Raw genomic sequence first — 15,851 nt, 5'->3', positions numbered from 1 at the left:
CACACACACACACACACACACACACACACACACACACACACACACACACACACACACACACACACACTCGCTACAAATAAACTCCCGGTATCCGGGACTTCAGAGGACACTCCATTGATTTTGCTGTGCACTCACCTTCAGCTCGCACAAAAAAACTGAATCCGGCCTCACCCTCTGGTGTCCAAAAATACCCGGAGATAGAGCAGACTCGCTTTTGTCCGTGAAATGAAAGGTCCGTCCGGCTGAAACCTTGTTGGGACGAATTTATGAGAAAATCCACACGCGTGTTCCTTCCTGCTCCATTAGGACGGTCGGAAACAGAAATACACGAGGTAACAAGAGGTGAAAGGTTTCGGTATTAAAAGTGTTACATCTGATGTTTCTGTAAAGTTTGCATGAGTTAAAAAGTTTTTTTCCCCCCTCATCCATGCGTCATTTTTTTTTAACAAAAAACAGATAAATCAGACAAACAGAAAGCTTAATTCTTTTTTCGACTTGTGTGAAGCCTTTGGGTCGGCGCTTGATGATAATTGGTCTCATTGGTTAAGTTCAACCCATCAGCGGGAAAAGAGCAGCTTTTTGATTCACTGTACTAATTTGATTCATTTTTGTTCTGGCTAAATATTGGACAGTGAGCTGGGTGGAACTCCTCTGTCATTAATTTTACTGATTTCAATAAATTAATGGAAATAAATTCTATTCAGAGCCACCGTGGCCACCAGCCTTCAGCATTATCAGCGTATTAAAATGAATTTTGTCGTTTGTTTTACGTCCCTCGGTCTTGACCGAGACAACGTAAAGAACACGTCAGAGTACATTTCCACATTAAAAGAGCAGCTTTCCGTGTGTCTCATCTAGTAGCCTGTAGGCTTATTTCATTTTTACTTATTTCAAACTGGTTTTTTTTTGAAAAACAAGAAAACAAGTTTATCAGTAGGACAAGAGAAAACGTGCATACAAAAATAATTGTCTTACCTCTACTTTTCTATTTGAAAACGGGTAGGAAGAAGTGAACACTTATTTAATCCTACTCCTTATCTCAATATATAATCTCAATATATTACTTAGCGACTCAAGAATAATTAGACATTTGTAATTATGGGTACTCATATGCCTGTTCAACCTATAACGCTAAAGAACAGGTTAAAGGTCAACCCCCACTTAATCACTTGACTCAAACCTTTGACTATGTTGATGCCTTTTACATAAAAATTGGTCAGATCATGTATTTTGTGGGGAGTTTGTTGTTTTTCATAATATTTTCCACCTTTCTTTTTAGACCAGAGAGAGCAATCTGCTTCCCTTGGGCGTTTACCCAATGAAATTCGATTTTCTTAATTGCCAACCGTTGCAATTTGATTTCAACTTTCATTTATTTTCACTTCCTGATGTTAAATTCACTTCCTCATTTGCTTGTCTTAAGTATCTTTTGTTTTCCACTTTTTTTCCCCCTAACACTTAGACTGTATGGAATTGGGGGGAAAAAAATAAAATGTTGACGACTTTAATATGGAAATGTTCAACTCCCAGAGTTTGGACATAAATTCAGCAGCAGTATTTCTTGATTGTGAGAAACTTTCTCGCTATAACAAGATTTACATCTCACCAAAACCAAAAGGTCATAACAGTAAAACGCCAACGCCTCACGGGGACGTTTGAGTCTCATCCAGAAGAAAGACAGAGAGAAGATTGAGTCAGACGAAGATCCTTTATGCCTTTTTAGGAATTCATGAGTATTGCAGCAGATTCTTGACATTTCTACACACATAAATGTTTTGCTGAAGTTTATATTTACATTCTTGATGAGGAAAAATATATTGTGTTATAAATGTTTTTATTTTTAGAGCATTGAGGAAGCAAGGGTGTAAAAGTGTAATTTCAAAGAGAAAAGTAACGCTTCAAAACATTTTTTGTTTGCGTTTTGATGTCCTTAAAATCCTTAAACAGTCCTTAAAATTGATATGAGTTCAACTTAGCGAAAGTAGACGGATGAAGATCTTGATCATTATAACCTGAATCTGACTGCCTTGCGTTATAATAAACATCAAATTGTAAATGTACCGAGTCCATCTGTATGATTGCATTGCTTGATCTCGTGTTTCTTCATGTAAATACAATTGAGTTTAAACAGAGAAGACATTCAGAACCATTCTAAGTAGACTGACATGAAGTCTCAAAGCTGTCTAAAGGAGTAAAAACCAAATAGTTCCACATTTAACAAGAAAACACGAAAACCTGAACACTTCATTGTGGAAGTTCTTCATTTTTAAGTGACCTTTGCAGCTCTTGGACCACCTGTTGACCCAGTGCAATCAGAAAGGGAAGGGATGATAGTTAAGTCCACCATTCTGTACCTTCCTCACTTCATATCGAGCAGTTTATTAATCTTTACAATTTTCTTTCAAACCAATTCAGGGATTCCAGGTACGTAACCCTTTACATACGTCTGTCGTGCACTTTGTATTCAGCTACAGGACAAGCTACAAATGCAACACAAGCAACATTCTCTTGTTGTATTTCATGTATTCTCGAGTTTTCAGGAAAGAGATCTGCCTATTGCCTCTGTATCCATGTGTGCCAAATGATGTTTCTGCTGGCGTGTGCTCTGAGTCGTTGCCGTGGTCATTGGCAAACAAATGACGAGTGAGGGTTGCCTGGCACACGCGGGCGCCTGTGCCTGTGCCTTTACCACAGCCAACATGTCACCCCAGACGAGTTCAAGGCCGCTCCTCTGCTTGTCTCTGCAGGGTTCTTTCCGAGGTGCTCTCTCTCCAGCCCCTCAGAAAGCGTCTGCCACCTCGCCACGCAAACGTGGAGCTGAGAACGCCGTGGTCCACTTCTTCCGCACGATCGTGAGTAGCGAGCCCAACCTCTAGCAACCCTCAGAGACTCCCAGGTTCAGAGAGCCCCAGCAGTTACCCGACCACGCTTTGCCTCTGCTGTTTGTCTTTGTCTTCTTTGCCTCCCACCAACTCAGACCTTCTTTTCTTTACTGTCTGCTCTTAACTATTCCTCAGGTGTCCCCCGCCCCTCCTAAATCTAGGGTGAGTCTGCTTTACTTTTTATTGCACTACGAGCATTCATATAGAAATAAAATTTTAAAAGTCTGGTATTTTCCTGAAAGGTAGGGTATACAGTGCTTTGCAAAAGTATTGATGTTCCCACATTACGACCACACAGCTCAAGGTATTTTAGACGGACCGGTACAAGAAAAATGACGAGGCTTTCACATCTCTTCCACAAATAAAAATCGGATAACCACGGAGTCCATTTGCATTCAAGACCTGCTAGACCCGACTTATGACGAGCAGTGCTGTCAGATTGGACGGGGACCATTTGGGAACAGGAAATAATCAAACCTGGCCACAGATTTACGTCTGAACATTGACTGAGGCCATAATGGGACATAATTCTAAAATGGTTTAGGGTTATTACCCTCATGGGAGGCGAGTCTGTTTCACAGACTCACAGGTTTTCTTCTGGCTCTCCCTATCGAGCCATGGGTCTCTGCAGCTCCTCCAGAGTATCCACAGGCCTCTTGTCTGAATCTGGGTTGTAAAAATGCCCAGTCACATTTTGGTGGACAGCCATGTTTGGGTGGTTTTTCAGTCGCGCCATACCTTTTCTTTGTTGCAATGTTTGATTAAACATCAAACTTACAATAGCTTGCAGACTATTTCGCTCTCAAACTGTGATTGCCACCATTTAAAACCTCCCAGATGTCTTCATATTGCTATTTGTTTTGGAACAAACTTCTAAAACTTTCACAGTGCGACTGGATTTACTTCCAGTCGGTTGTACTGGATTTGACTGAGATTTGTAGGAACAAAAGGCTTGACCCCCGTTCACTTGCATGACTTTGTGTTGGCCTTTTACAAAAATGCATTTGAGGTTTTTGATTGTAATGTGACAAAAATGGAGGGAAGATTTTACCATGTTTTTTTTTTTATGGTTCGATCTAAAGTTTTGACCTTGAGAACTGACTTTTTTTTAATCAGGGAAGAGCCAACAGAGACAAAACATTTAGGGTTTACATCAGTTTTTGAGAGCATCCATCACATATTTGTGATCAAAATCAGTTTAAAAGACCTTGCAAGAAAGTTTTATTATTATTACCATCCATACAAACCCTTCCAAATGTGATCTGATGCACCACGTTTCGATGTGAGCGCCTGCATTGTTTTTTTTTCCTGCTCCTCCATGTCCCACCTGATCTCTGCCTCCCTACCTTCCTCTACCACTCCACCCCTCTCCTCCCCATCCCGCCTTTGCACTAAAACACACTGTTTCTGTATTTTCCCTTCCTCCCTTCTGTCTCTTCTTTCTCCGCACTCCCAGTGGAGGGGACTAGCTGCCAAGATAGGCCTGGTAGGTGGTTTGAAAATGGCCGAAAGATCAGACAGAATTTTTTTTTCTTTAAATCAAAGAGTAATTCCTTCAACATCAAATCACCTCATCTCCTTAATTAACCTTCGAGCACGACGCCAGTGTCTGTTCTTACGTTTTCCTTCCATTCCCCACTAAGTCTTCCTAATCTTCCCATACATCACAGATAAAAACCTTAATCCCAGACTTTGGTGAAACTTTATCACTGTCACCCTGTGACTGGTGCAGTCTCACGTTTCCACATTACGACTCTGATGATAATACCGACATTACTCGCTTCTTCATGGTACTTATGTCATTCTAAAGGTTCCTCTGTGGCCTCCGCCTGCAGCATCACGTCTTTTAACACGGTTGTGATTGTGAATGTGGCCCCGGACTGATAGATGTGGATTAGACGAAGAATGGAGACGTTGCTAAAGGGCTGTCCAAAACTTATTGGCACTCGTTACCTGGTTATTTTACGTCCTAATAATAATAATATCAATACATAAATCTGTTAACGGATTACAATTTTTTATGCAAAGTTACATTTTGCTTGCACTGCCTCAAACATTTTTCGCTTGTCTGGCACAGAATTACTCAGAAATGACCAACAATAATTATTTTTTTGCCTACTGGAAGGTTATGTTTGCCATCTTTAAAGGAAAATTTTTCTTTATTTCTCAAATATATATATAAGTATATATTTTATCCCTGTTATCTATCACCTATTTTATTCACAGTCGCTTAGTTGTTATCTGCCAAAACAAACTCCTAAACAGGATTCAAAAAAAAGTTTTTTTATGTTCATCTGCAGATTAGAAAATCAATAAATCAGTTTAAAAACTCTTATAAATATCTTTATTTCTCAAAAGAAGGCCTGTATCGCAAGAACAAGATCTGATATGTTCAAAGAAAACATGCCTCCACTTTGTCCTTCCACTAAACTTTCCATTATTGTAGTTGGAAACGGCTCTCTGTGAACCATCTGCTTCTTTGTGGCTTACCCTCCTTGTGTCGGGTGTCACTGGCTATTACCTGGAAAACTCAAGTTGTTTGGTTTATTAACATCATTTCTGGATTTATATATATATAAGTATATATTGATCTTATGCGATATTAAAATTTTCCAAGAGACCAAATTTTGAGGTTTTCATTAGATGTAAGCCATAAACCTTTTGACTAAATCACTCCATGTGCAATTATTCCACAAGTTTGACGTTTTGATTCGAATTACTGAAATGAATTAGGTTTTTGACGATAATCAGATTTCTCGAGATGCACTCATGCTCTCATTGACAATAAAAAGTGATTCCTTGGTGGAATCACAGATGGCCTTGCATAAATTAGAACACCTAAAGAGTAAATAAATACAAATAATGGAATTACAGAAAGTTGAATTTGGTGATAGCGAGGATAGTTAGGTTCTGATAGCGATTATCATCTTTCCCGGACACTAAAGTTCTCCGTTAATAAAAGACTCTCCCTGAGTCTTTTGTACTTTGTTGCTCCTTCGCAACTCATGCATAATTCAAACACCAGAAATGTTAAAAGTGGGGTGCGATGCAATCATTCTGTAAAGTCAGGGCACAGTTGGATTTCACCCTAATCAATAAGCGGAGTGGCTGGAGAACACGCGAATCCGTCACTCTTCAGAATATTCTAGGGAAGGATCAGTCGTTTCTACCTTCTCGCTGCTTCCTGATTAATGCTGAAACTCTGGGTTGAATTATGAATCAATCCACTGCTCTCCTTAAAAAAAGAAGAAGAAAAAAAGGTCAGCCACATCTCAGTCCTTTAACAATGTGTGAAATAAAAAATTTTTTCTTATTGTTTAACACACTTGAATTCCTCTTCTTTTCCAGGGCCAACAGAAGTCAAGCAAGAAGGCCAGCGGTGGGGACGGCAAAGGCACCCTGACTAGGATCTTCAAAATGGTAAGAAGAGGAGGAGAAATCCTTTTGTTTCTTTCATCTGTCTTTTTTTTTTTTTAACTGCTTAATAAATCCAAGTTACGATTTCCTTTCACTGCTTTACTTTTCCTGGTTATAAAAGCGTCAAGAGTATATATTTCTCCCCTAATGATGCTCCTGCCTCTGTCTTTCCATTTTCGTTTTCTGCCTCAGTGATGATATCAGCAGCAAAGTGAGTAAATACCGTGTGATGGAGGGGGTTCCTCGCGCTTAACTCGCTGCGCATTTGTTCAGCATTGATTCGCTTGGAAAACATCATAATGTCATCGCTACAGCAACCAGAAGCACAATAATGACAGGCTTTTAGACACGCGATTGATCACTGGGCATCTTCTAAGCTTTATGGCGTCGCTGATATAATCACGCCGAACGGCATGGGTTTCCAGTTGTGGTGAGGAGGATCCAGGCTGGCTGCAGCTAACACACTGCTGCTTCACTGTGAGGGCGGGGGGAGGGGGCAGGGGGGGCAGCTTATGCATTGTTGATGTGTGTGCATGATCTAGTATTGATATGCACGGGTACTCATTGTTTTTTGCAATAGCTGCTCGGATGCTTGACGTATTTCATTGTTTCACTTTTCTTACATTTAAGTTTTGGCTTTCGGTTTGCAAAAACACAAAGGGGAAAGTTTTGAAAATGAACCTTTCAGACATTTGTGTCCAGTTTTTGTTTCCCCCAAGTCTAGAGCTGAGTGTTTTTATAAGCACCAGAAACAGTTTCAAACAATGTGTGTGAAAGAGTAGTTTCAGTGAAAATAAGAACCTAAAATGTTAACCGTTAGCATGGCTAGCCTTTCAGACTATGCTAGCCATATTGAAATGGCTAACATTTCTTTGTTATGGAAAGAAAGGCAACCACTTTCATAATTTAATTTGGAAAAAGAAAACTAAAACAATCATTCTATTCTCAGCAATAAAAAATAAAATTTAGGTCAGTCTTCTTCTGAAAGCACTTGCTGTATTGAGATGCGTTTTAATAATGAAATTAAAAGCAGGTTTGGGCACACCAAAAGTCTGATTTACTGTACAAGTCAATGGATAGACAGCAGAAAGCTTAGTTAAAAGATAAATATTTTGCATTTATCTACCATTTTTGTGAAAAGATTTTCATTTGTGAGGCATAGTTTGGCCCCAATTATTCTAAACTTGCGAGACAAATTTATTTCATGCAGGCACTGCGTTTGGTCAATTCAGTCCAGGGACTCTAATCCAGTTGGTTGTCAAGGCAATGGCAAATATATAGAAACCTGTTAATAAATATCAACATGGCTAATTAATCACACAAAATAAATACAAACTTTGCTTTTATCCACTGAAAACCACTTTGATCTGATGCTCAACGATTTCCATTGTTAACACAAAGCATCTAAAAGCTTAAAAGCCGTTTGCTGTTAATTGCTCTATATCAACACAAGAGTGTAAAGCTAGCTGGCAACGGTTAGCTTTACATAAAGGTTTGGGTAGATCCTGGACAAGTCAGCCAATAATTACACTGTGCCAAACGGTGAGATATGTTTATTCGTCAAATAAATACATTTTCTTCAATCGTGCCTTTATGTTTTATATTTCACCAGAGTAAAAAGGCAGACAGGTCCAAAAGACACTCTGCACAGGTGGATGATTTAAAGTCTAGAATGACGTACCAATGCAAATTGGGAAAGCATACGCTTCAGCTCCGATGTCTTCCAACGTTCAAACCATTTTTCATATTATTACCATTTGCGTCATCCTGTCAAGTTCATGAGCGCCTGTTTCTCCGCGCTCCAGAGAATCTCCTTATAAGCTGCGGATTTAAAGCCGCGCCGACTCCGTCCGTTTAGCAAGTCATCGGCGGAGGGAGAAATACAAATTTCCCAAGGGCTCCATCTTTATGTCAGGGGCTAAACTCTGAGCATCTGAGCTGAAACGTATGAAATAAATCTGGAAGATGAAGGATGACTGGGGTGACTTTTTTTCTTTTTGTCTTCTAAATCTCTCCAGTTCGGCTAATTGGTGTGGACTCCGAGGCGTTTGAGTCATTTATTTTTTTTCTGCCACATAATCCAAAACAAATCAGGATGCAGCCCACTCCAGTCCTGACTGTTGCTTCACACTCAATTGCTACTCATTGAAGCTTTTCGGCGGCAGGTTTAACTCCAAAGCGCTGTAGCTTTTCAATCCCTTCCCCCCCCCCCTCCAGGATAGATAATGGAGTCCAGATGAAATGACTAAAACGAAAGCTGACTCTTCAGCCTTTGGTCTAATGCGAGAAGTTAGCGAGCGACCCACGAAGTGGATCAAGTTCTTAAGAAATCAGTAAAGATTTGTCTCATTTGTGTCATCTTTCTGTCTTGCATCTTACTGTTGCTTTTGCGTCTTTGTGAGAGCGAGGGGAAACAACAAAGCCTCGAGGGAATGAGAAACACAAAATGAGAAAACTCTGAAGGACACCAACAGGGAAGATGAGAAGTTTTTATTGACTGAAAACCATTCAAAACGCGTTGATCCAGTTCACACAAACGCTATCGCTCTTTCTGTTACATTTCTCCTTTGAATTAATAATCTTTTCATGAATGTTGCTCAGTTAGACATAATTTTTCAGTCTTCAAAAGATTTCCTGGGTCTTCCTCATAATTAGGAAAAACTTAGTAATTTTAAATAAAAAAAAAAACAGCTTCAACAGAGCAGTGTCTGTTTTAATTCAGTTTTTTTTTATTAAAACGTAATAAGTGATAACTTTTATCTTTTAGTTCTATATTTTCAGTACAGTGCTCTAGTCTATTCATTTAAGAGCGCACACCTTTAAATCTTTCCTACATAATGAAGTACAAAAAGCTGAATCAGTTCTTCTTTTTTTTTTTTTTTCTAACTCCAGATAATGTTACTAAACCAAAACGTCTCATCCGCAGGCAAACGGCTCCAGAAGTCTTTTTCACAATCTAAACAACTCCGCTAATCCAATTGATAAATTCATTCTCTCTTTGTTTTTGGAATATAATTACAACAGATATTATCGTCTCTCTGCGGACATCTGGCCTGACAAAAGGGGTTTGATTTCTGGCCCCAAATAACGCAGACGCGCTCATTTTGGACCGCTCCCCGTTAGACGGAGGCTTTTGTTTGCAGTCCACAGACGGATGGAGTACCTGATCAAATACTGAAATGTAACTGGCAGTGCTTTCTGCTTCAGCTTGAGTAATAGTTGCTGCATTGTTTTTCCTTGAATGGTAAGCAGTTTGTATTAGGTTTTCAACGTTGAATAATATATATATACTATATATATATATATATATATACAAAAATAAAAAAGTTTCAGTGTCATTAATCTTGGGCATATGCAGCAGCTATCCTGATGCAGCAGCTTAATTGAGAAACACGATGCAAGATCCTCCTCAGCTCCAGCGTTTTATTCCCTCGGGAGAATTTAAAGCCCCGTCTTTCAAACTTTTTGGCTGAGTAATGGAACAGTTGTCCTTGAGTGCTTTAAATGATTTTTGTTATTTATTGAGCATGCAGTGTTGCCGTGACTCTTGGCTAACGTAAAAAGAGAAACTTTATCTCGAGGCTTTGAGAAGTAAAGCTCTCGATATGCATCTCCCTCTCGGTGGGATCTTAAAAGTCAACCAAACAAACTTCAGTCCGTGGTTTGCATATTACGCATTTTTATCTTTCCCAGTTGCACAATATATTGATATTTTTCTCTTTTAAAAAGTAGTCTACGTGGTTGAAAGTTTCTGGAAACTGCAAAACGTCTAGCTAACTGTTCCTGTTTTCAGCTGGAAACACTTTTATTTACATACACCGTCTGACATCCAATCAGAAGAAATCAACTTATGGTGAATTAAGATCATTCAAATTATTCCCAGAAAAATAAAAGAATTAAAAAGTGGTTTAGAGGAAAAGTTTGGGGTTGGGCACAATTGAGGCTTCCAGATGTGCAACGACACAAAGCATGCCACCATATTTGTTACGAAGTGGCAACTAAGACAACAAAGCTCATGTGTAAGTTCAGAAAAGCAAAAAATAAATAAAAACTTACAGCAAACCAATGCAAGAAGCTGGAAGGAGGACATCAAAAAAAACATTTGACTCAACTCAGAAGAAAAGAAAGAAAAAAAAAAATCACAGTCCTGTCTTGGAACAACAAATCTGCTCGATTTAAAGTCAGACAGTAAAACTACGGTTGAACATGCAGCGTATGTAAATATCTGGTTGCTGCTCCGACTGCAGTGATCCCATAATCTCATTTAGATGGAGAGCATTTAATGGCCGAAAAGATGAGAGAGCAACTCAATGACATTTGAGCACAGCTCTCAGGCTTGATGAACAAACTAATGAGCCAGAGAGAAACGCATTCTTCAGGAAGCAATTATAGACTCGGTATTATTTTTCTTCTTCTTTTGTTAGGGGGGGATGGCTCTAAACAACAATCCCCATCAGCAGGAATCATTTGCTCGCAATAATCACCTGCGCTTCCTTTCGCATGCCATGGCAGACCTTTCTGGAAACTGACCACAGAGCTGGAGAAAATGGAGCAGACCACTAACATCAGAGTAGAGATCTCCTGTTGCTCATGTGTACTGATCTCTGTGTTGTTTGTTTCACAGGGTAGCAGGAGTGCCTCCCCAGCCAAACGCTGAAGTCCCCCAAAAAACCCCCTTCCAACACCTAGAGGGTCGATGTTTGAGAGCACATCATGGGGGGTGCAGACCAAAAAAATGAAAAAAGGAGGAAGTCTCGTCATCCCCTCAAACTGAGCTGCCTTTTTTTTAACACCCTAATGTTTGCTATTACCCCTCTTCCCCCCCCCCACAAACAAACGCTCATTCGGCTGATAAGGCAGCAACACAATCTCTTCTTCGCCCTCCTCTTCCTCCCTACCGCCAAGCGTCGTGCAAAGTGTGTGGCAGTGTGAAATATCTGAGATCCTGAAGCCGCTCAACGTGTGCCAGCCTGAATGCTCTTCTTTCTTCCTGTGTGTACGGGTTAAGTTTTTATTGTATTTTCTTTTTTTTTTTTTTCCAGTCTCGTCTTTGTCGGGTTTCTAACAGAAAGGTGGTTAAGACCCGGAAGCGGTCCTGGGATCAGCTGAGGGTCCAGGCCGGTGCAAGAACCGCTGACTTCACCGTTAATGCCGCTTGTTGATTGGTTGATTAGAACCGGGTCGCTTCTGGGTTAGAAGTAACAATAATAATAGTACTTTTTTTTTCTTCCTAAAAAAAAAAAAAAAGTCGTTTTCTGTCTCGTCTCTCTGTCCGCGTCATTACCTCGAACATTTCCCCTAAGCATCGCGTTGTGAACAGTTTAGTAGTTTATCATTATTATTTTACTAGAGTCGTCTTTTCACGTGCTTCCTTCCCTCGCCCCCTCGTGTTTAGCGTCCTTTTATGGATGTAATGTTTGTAACTCTTAAGCTAGCTGGTAGTTTTGCGCTGAAAAAAGAAACTGAGACGTATAATTTCCTCTTTAGTTTTCACTTACCACTGACTTTTTCCTCCCACGTCCGTAACCGCGTCACGCGATGGTGAAGTTTGAACGCTAATGTCGGAGACGAGCTTAATGCTTCCGTGTCGTCTGCTGTTTCTATCGCACACTTCGAGCTAAACTCAGTTCCCGAAATGTGTCTTTTCCTCCTGACTGCCAAAAAAAAAAACAAAGCAAACAAACAACAACAAAAAAAAAACAATTAGCTGTGTTTCCTTTTGGTGAATGAATAAATAAAGCAACACACAGTTTTCACAAAGGTGCTCTGTGATTAACTCTGTAATGACACAATATAAAGTGTTTTCCTTACGAATGTGTTTTGTGTTAAAAAAAAAAAAGCTCCATCTCTGTTGTTTTTTTTTTTTCTGTTGCTGAATGGATCCCAGGAATGAATGTAAACAACTCTCCTTATTACTGTACGTGTAATAAAAACATGCCTGGCCTGTTAACTGAACATAAAAAATAAATTTAAAAAAACACATAAACCAACCCTACCACATGTGTTTTCAGAGTATTTCTCTTCTTCTTCTTTTTTCTTTTTTTCTCTCCCAACATGACTGGCAGAAAATGCCGGAGTTTTGAAATAAAGACGAAAAGCGGAAATAGCGAGCGACAGGAAGTGACATTAATGGGTCGGGTCAAAGGTACGTGGAGCCAGACTGCGTCACTCACGACGTAATTATTCATGCCAAGCTTCCTCAGCCGTAGCAGATGGAGAGGAACGTTCGCTATTCTGGCTAAAGAGTAATCAGAGGATATGCATTTTCATGTCCTGTACAAAGGTTCCCAGCGGAAGCGGAAGCCGAAACTGAAATCCGTTTCATTTCAGATCTACTGTCAAAAACATGAACCACTCCAGTTCAAATTAATCACAGGACACGTCTCGACGAGAGTTTAGTTTTCTACGCTCGAGACGATTCAGACTAAATTATCTTAAGTATTACAGTATTACACAGAGGTCCAAAATGGGAGTTTTTTTGGACGCAAAAGCAACAGTAAGTAGCTTAAAACCACAAATGCGTTTTGACGGGATTTTATGTAGTACTGAAGTGATACAGAATTAAAATGAATAAAAAAAATGATAAAGATTTGAAAAGTGTGGAAAGCATTTGCTTTCACTCTTCTTCTCCCCCGGATAGCCACATATGAACCAGTTCCCTTCAGACAATGTCAACTTGCTAGTAAAATGGGACCAAATAGTTTCTTGGATGCTAAGAAGAGCTGCAGACAGAGCCAGAGATGAAGCTGTGGAGAAGCAAGCTTTAAAACTCTCAAAGAGCTCTCTTCAGTCCACAATGTGAAAGTGGAAATGGTGTTGCACCTCAAACCAACCCGCACATTTCAGTCCACCGACAGGGACGGGTGGGGAGAGCATTAATCAGAGACGCAGTCAGGAGATCCATGGCTCCTCCAGAGGGAAAATATCTAATATTGACAGTTGTAATTGAGCACTGCGTCGATTGGAGCTTTATGAAGAAAGAAGAAACAGACAAAATGTCTGATTCACAAAAGCCAAACGGAGATTTAGTTGGTGGACTGTGCCCATAAAGCAAATAGCATGCTATCTTCCAAGACCAGCGCTCTTTGTGGCGCATAGTTAGCAAGTGAATTTCTCTCTCCGGATACGGAGAAGTAATCATGACTCATGAGAAAGAATGACGAAAGAGGAGCTCCGAACTGCACCTTTGACCTCCAATGAGAGAGAGAAGTCATGTCACCACGAATGTAATTAGTCCTCTTTTCCAGTGAGAATGTTGGGACGGTGTCGTAGATCAAAGATCGGTTGAATTCGCCAACAGGGCTGTGCAAAATCCTGAATGTTTTTGTCGGAATACAAAACCTTACAGATTCAACGGACACTGGGTCACATCCGTAGACTGAGGAACGTAACTTAACTCTAAGACTTGACCTTAAGGCACAAGGCAGTGACCAGGTTTCCAACACTCCCTGCAGATAAAGAAGGTTCAACAGACGCAATCCTGTTGGATCGGTAACCAGAGCTCAGGTATAAAAACAAAATTTATGTATATTCAGAATTCAATTGAATATTTAGACCTAGTCTTATTGGAGCAATATATAATAAGCTTCCTTTATAGCTTCTCTAACACAAGTTGGGACTGTGGCTGACTCACTTCATAATGTTATTTCTCTGCAGCTTCCTTTGATCGATGGATGAAGGGGCAGAGACTGCTTCCTTAGTTTTGAAAGTGCCAGAGCAAACATTCCAACATTTCGACTCTAAAAGTTCTCCTTATAATCAGAAATGAAGTACAATGTCTGCTCACTTTATGTTTTTTGTTTTGTTTACAAAATTATTAGAAATAATTGATGAATTTTGTGTTTTATTTTCACAAAGCATTTGAAAGTCTCAGTACAGGCTTGACCAGTTAGCATATTGAGATGTACTTACTTATGTCAATGTAAGGTGGTTAAGCGCCACCAGAGTCTCGTTCCGGAACGATAGCTGGAGATCGGCACCAGCAACCCTCCCTACCCCACTAGGGGACAAGGGTGTAAGAAAATGGATGGATGGATGGAAGCGCCCCCAGAGAACATCGACAATCTTTGTTTTCAGAAAGTAAATATGTTTCAGAATTTTCAAAATTATGTTCTAAATAATTCCTATTTTGGTGTAGAATTACCTGGTCTTGGTATGAATATCCCAAGTAGTTTTTATTTTAAACAGGTGATGAGCAAAGGCAGCTAAGACTTTATTAAAAGAGGCTAACTTTAGCATCAGGCAGCTGATAGTTAGCATGTTGTTGTAGGCCTTTGAAGTGGTGGTGGGGTTCTTGAGCTAAGTGTTGTTAGCGCAGACCAACAGTCCAGTCTTTATAGGTCAATGTTGTCAACACAACAGGACAAATCAAGAACTATTTCCCTTCCCTTCAAAATAAAGGCAGCTAGCTAACTGTAAATGCTCAATTATAGATGCAACAAGTTTGAAGCACTCATAACCAGGAGGACTCATAATAACAGCTGGCACTTTATCAGACTTAAAAAAAAAAAAATTAAAATTGAGGATGCAACGGCGTAATTATCTCACAGATTTTGCTCTGCTGCTTTATGTAATCATCAGGTGTTTGTGGATGAATGTTACAGTGAGGCAAGAACAACTGTCACAAAAACAAAACTCCAAATCACTCGCACCAGCTGAACCATTAGCTTACTGACGAACACACTGAGAAAAGCAGATGACTTGGAGACAGATCAGTTGTACTCAGTCAGAACCACAGCAGTAACCAAGCTAGCTAGAACCACTACAGTGAGAGGGAACATGCTGCCTTGCAATAGGTTATTTATTCACACAAACCTTTGAGAGCCATACTGATAAAACACACCGACTGAACGGATGCTACGCAGAAAATCTGTTACATGACTCGAAAGAGTTCTTTAGCATTTTGTTTTCCACTGTGTTTATGTGTGTGTAATTTATGAAGTGCTTTGGGAAAGGTATTTACAGCCTCTGAACAAACTGTAATGCATATGAAATGGGATTTGTATGTGACAGGCCAACACATTAGCTTCGAATGCAGGTCAAAATGTTACGTTTGGCCTCTCTGTCCAGATCACCTTCTTCTTTACTCTGTTCCCAAAATGGCTTGTGTAGAACTACAAAACAACATTTCTTTTTTTCCATTGCTGATTTTTTTCAGCAATGTTTTCTTCGTGCCACTCACACAGAAGGATCACAAATCTGACCCTATTAAAAAAAAAGGCCAACCAATAGTTTTCCCCACCTGATGTGTGGATTTCCACAGCTGCTGCTCCATAGTTGGCTTCTTCTTTGATCCATGCTTTACTTACCCGGCCTGCAGGTTACGGTGGTCGGCCGTGTCCCGGTACAGAGTTTCTACATGTTTCACCAACTCAATTTTAAGACCTTTTTAAGACCATCACGAATGATATAAAAGACCTACATCGCACAGAAGTGTACAAACTTCATCCAAAAAAGCTAGCTAGCTAGCTAACAAAGGTATGTTAGCAGGGATAACTCCAAAGATAACTTCATTACCCTAAATAGTAAAGTTCCTGTGATTATTGTCATGGG

The 15,851-nt window shown here is 39.9% G+C and overlaps 1 protein-coding gene across 5 annotated transcripts in view; it reads left to right on the top strand.

Annotated features, from left to right (window-relative positions):
- Window positions 1-12,269, top strand: part of mbpb (myelin basic protein b) — a 19,004-nt gene extending 6,735 nt beyond the window's left edge. Inside the window, exons 2-7 of one of the 5 annotated variants that reach the window (XM_008431992.2) lie at window positions 2,748-2,852; window positions 3,018-3,044; window positions 4,339-4,368; window positions 6,231-6,302; window positions 6,492-6,510; window positions 10,924-12,269. In XM_008431992.2, coding sequence (XP_008430214.1) covers window positions 2,748-2,852; window positions 3,018-3,044; window positions 4,339-4,368; window positions 6,231-6,302; window positions 6,492-6,494 — 237 coding nt within the window. In that variant the 3' untranslated portion in view covers window positions 6,495-6,510; window positions 10,924-12,269. The remainder of the gene's footprint in view (window positions 1-2,747; window positions 2,853-3,017; window positions 3,045-4,338; window positions 4,369-6,230; window positions 6,303-6,491; window positions 6,511-10,923) is intronic. The other 4 variants (XM_008431995.2, XM_008431991.2, XM_008431993.2 and 1 more) reach the window with 4 other exon arrangements.
- The last annotated feature ends 3,582 nt before the right edge of the window (window positions 12,270-15,851 follow it).

The sequence above is a fragment of the Poecilia reticulata genome, linkage group LG16 (assembly GCF_000633615.1).
Source record: "Poecilia reticulata strain Guanapo linkage group LG16, Guppy_female_1.0+MT, whole genome shotgun sequence".
Classification (NCBI taxonomy): Eukaryota; Metazoa; Chordata; class Actinopteri; order Cyprinodontiformes; family Poeciliidae; genus Poecilia; species Poecilia reticulata.
This window is presented reverse-complemented; position numbering and strand designations above follow the sequence as displayed.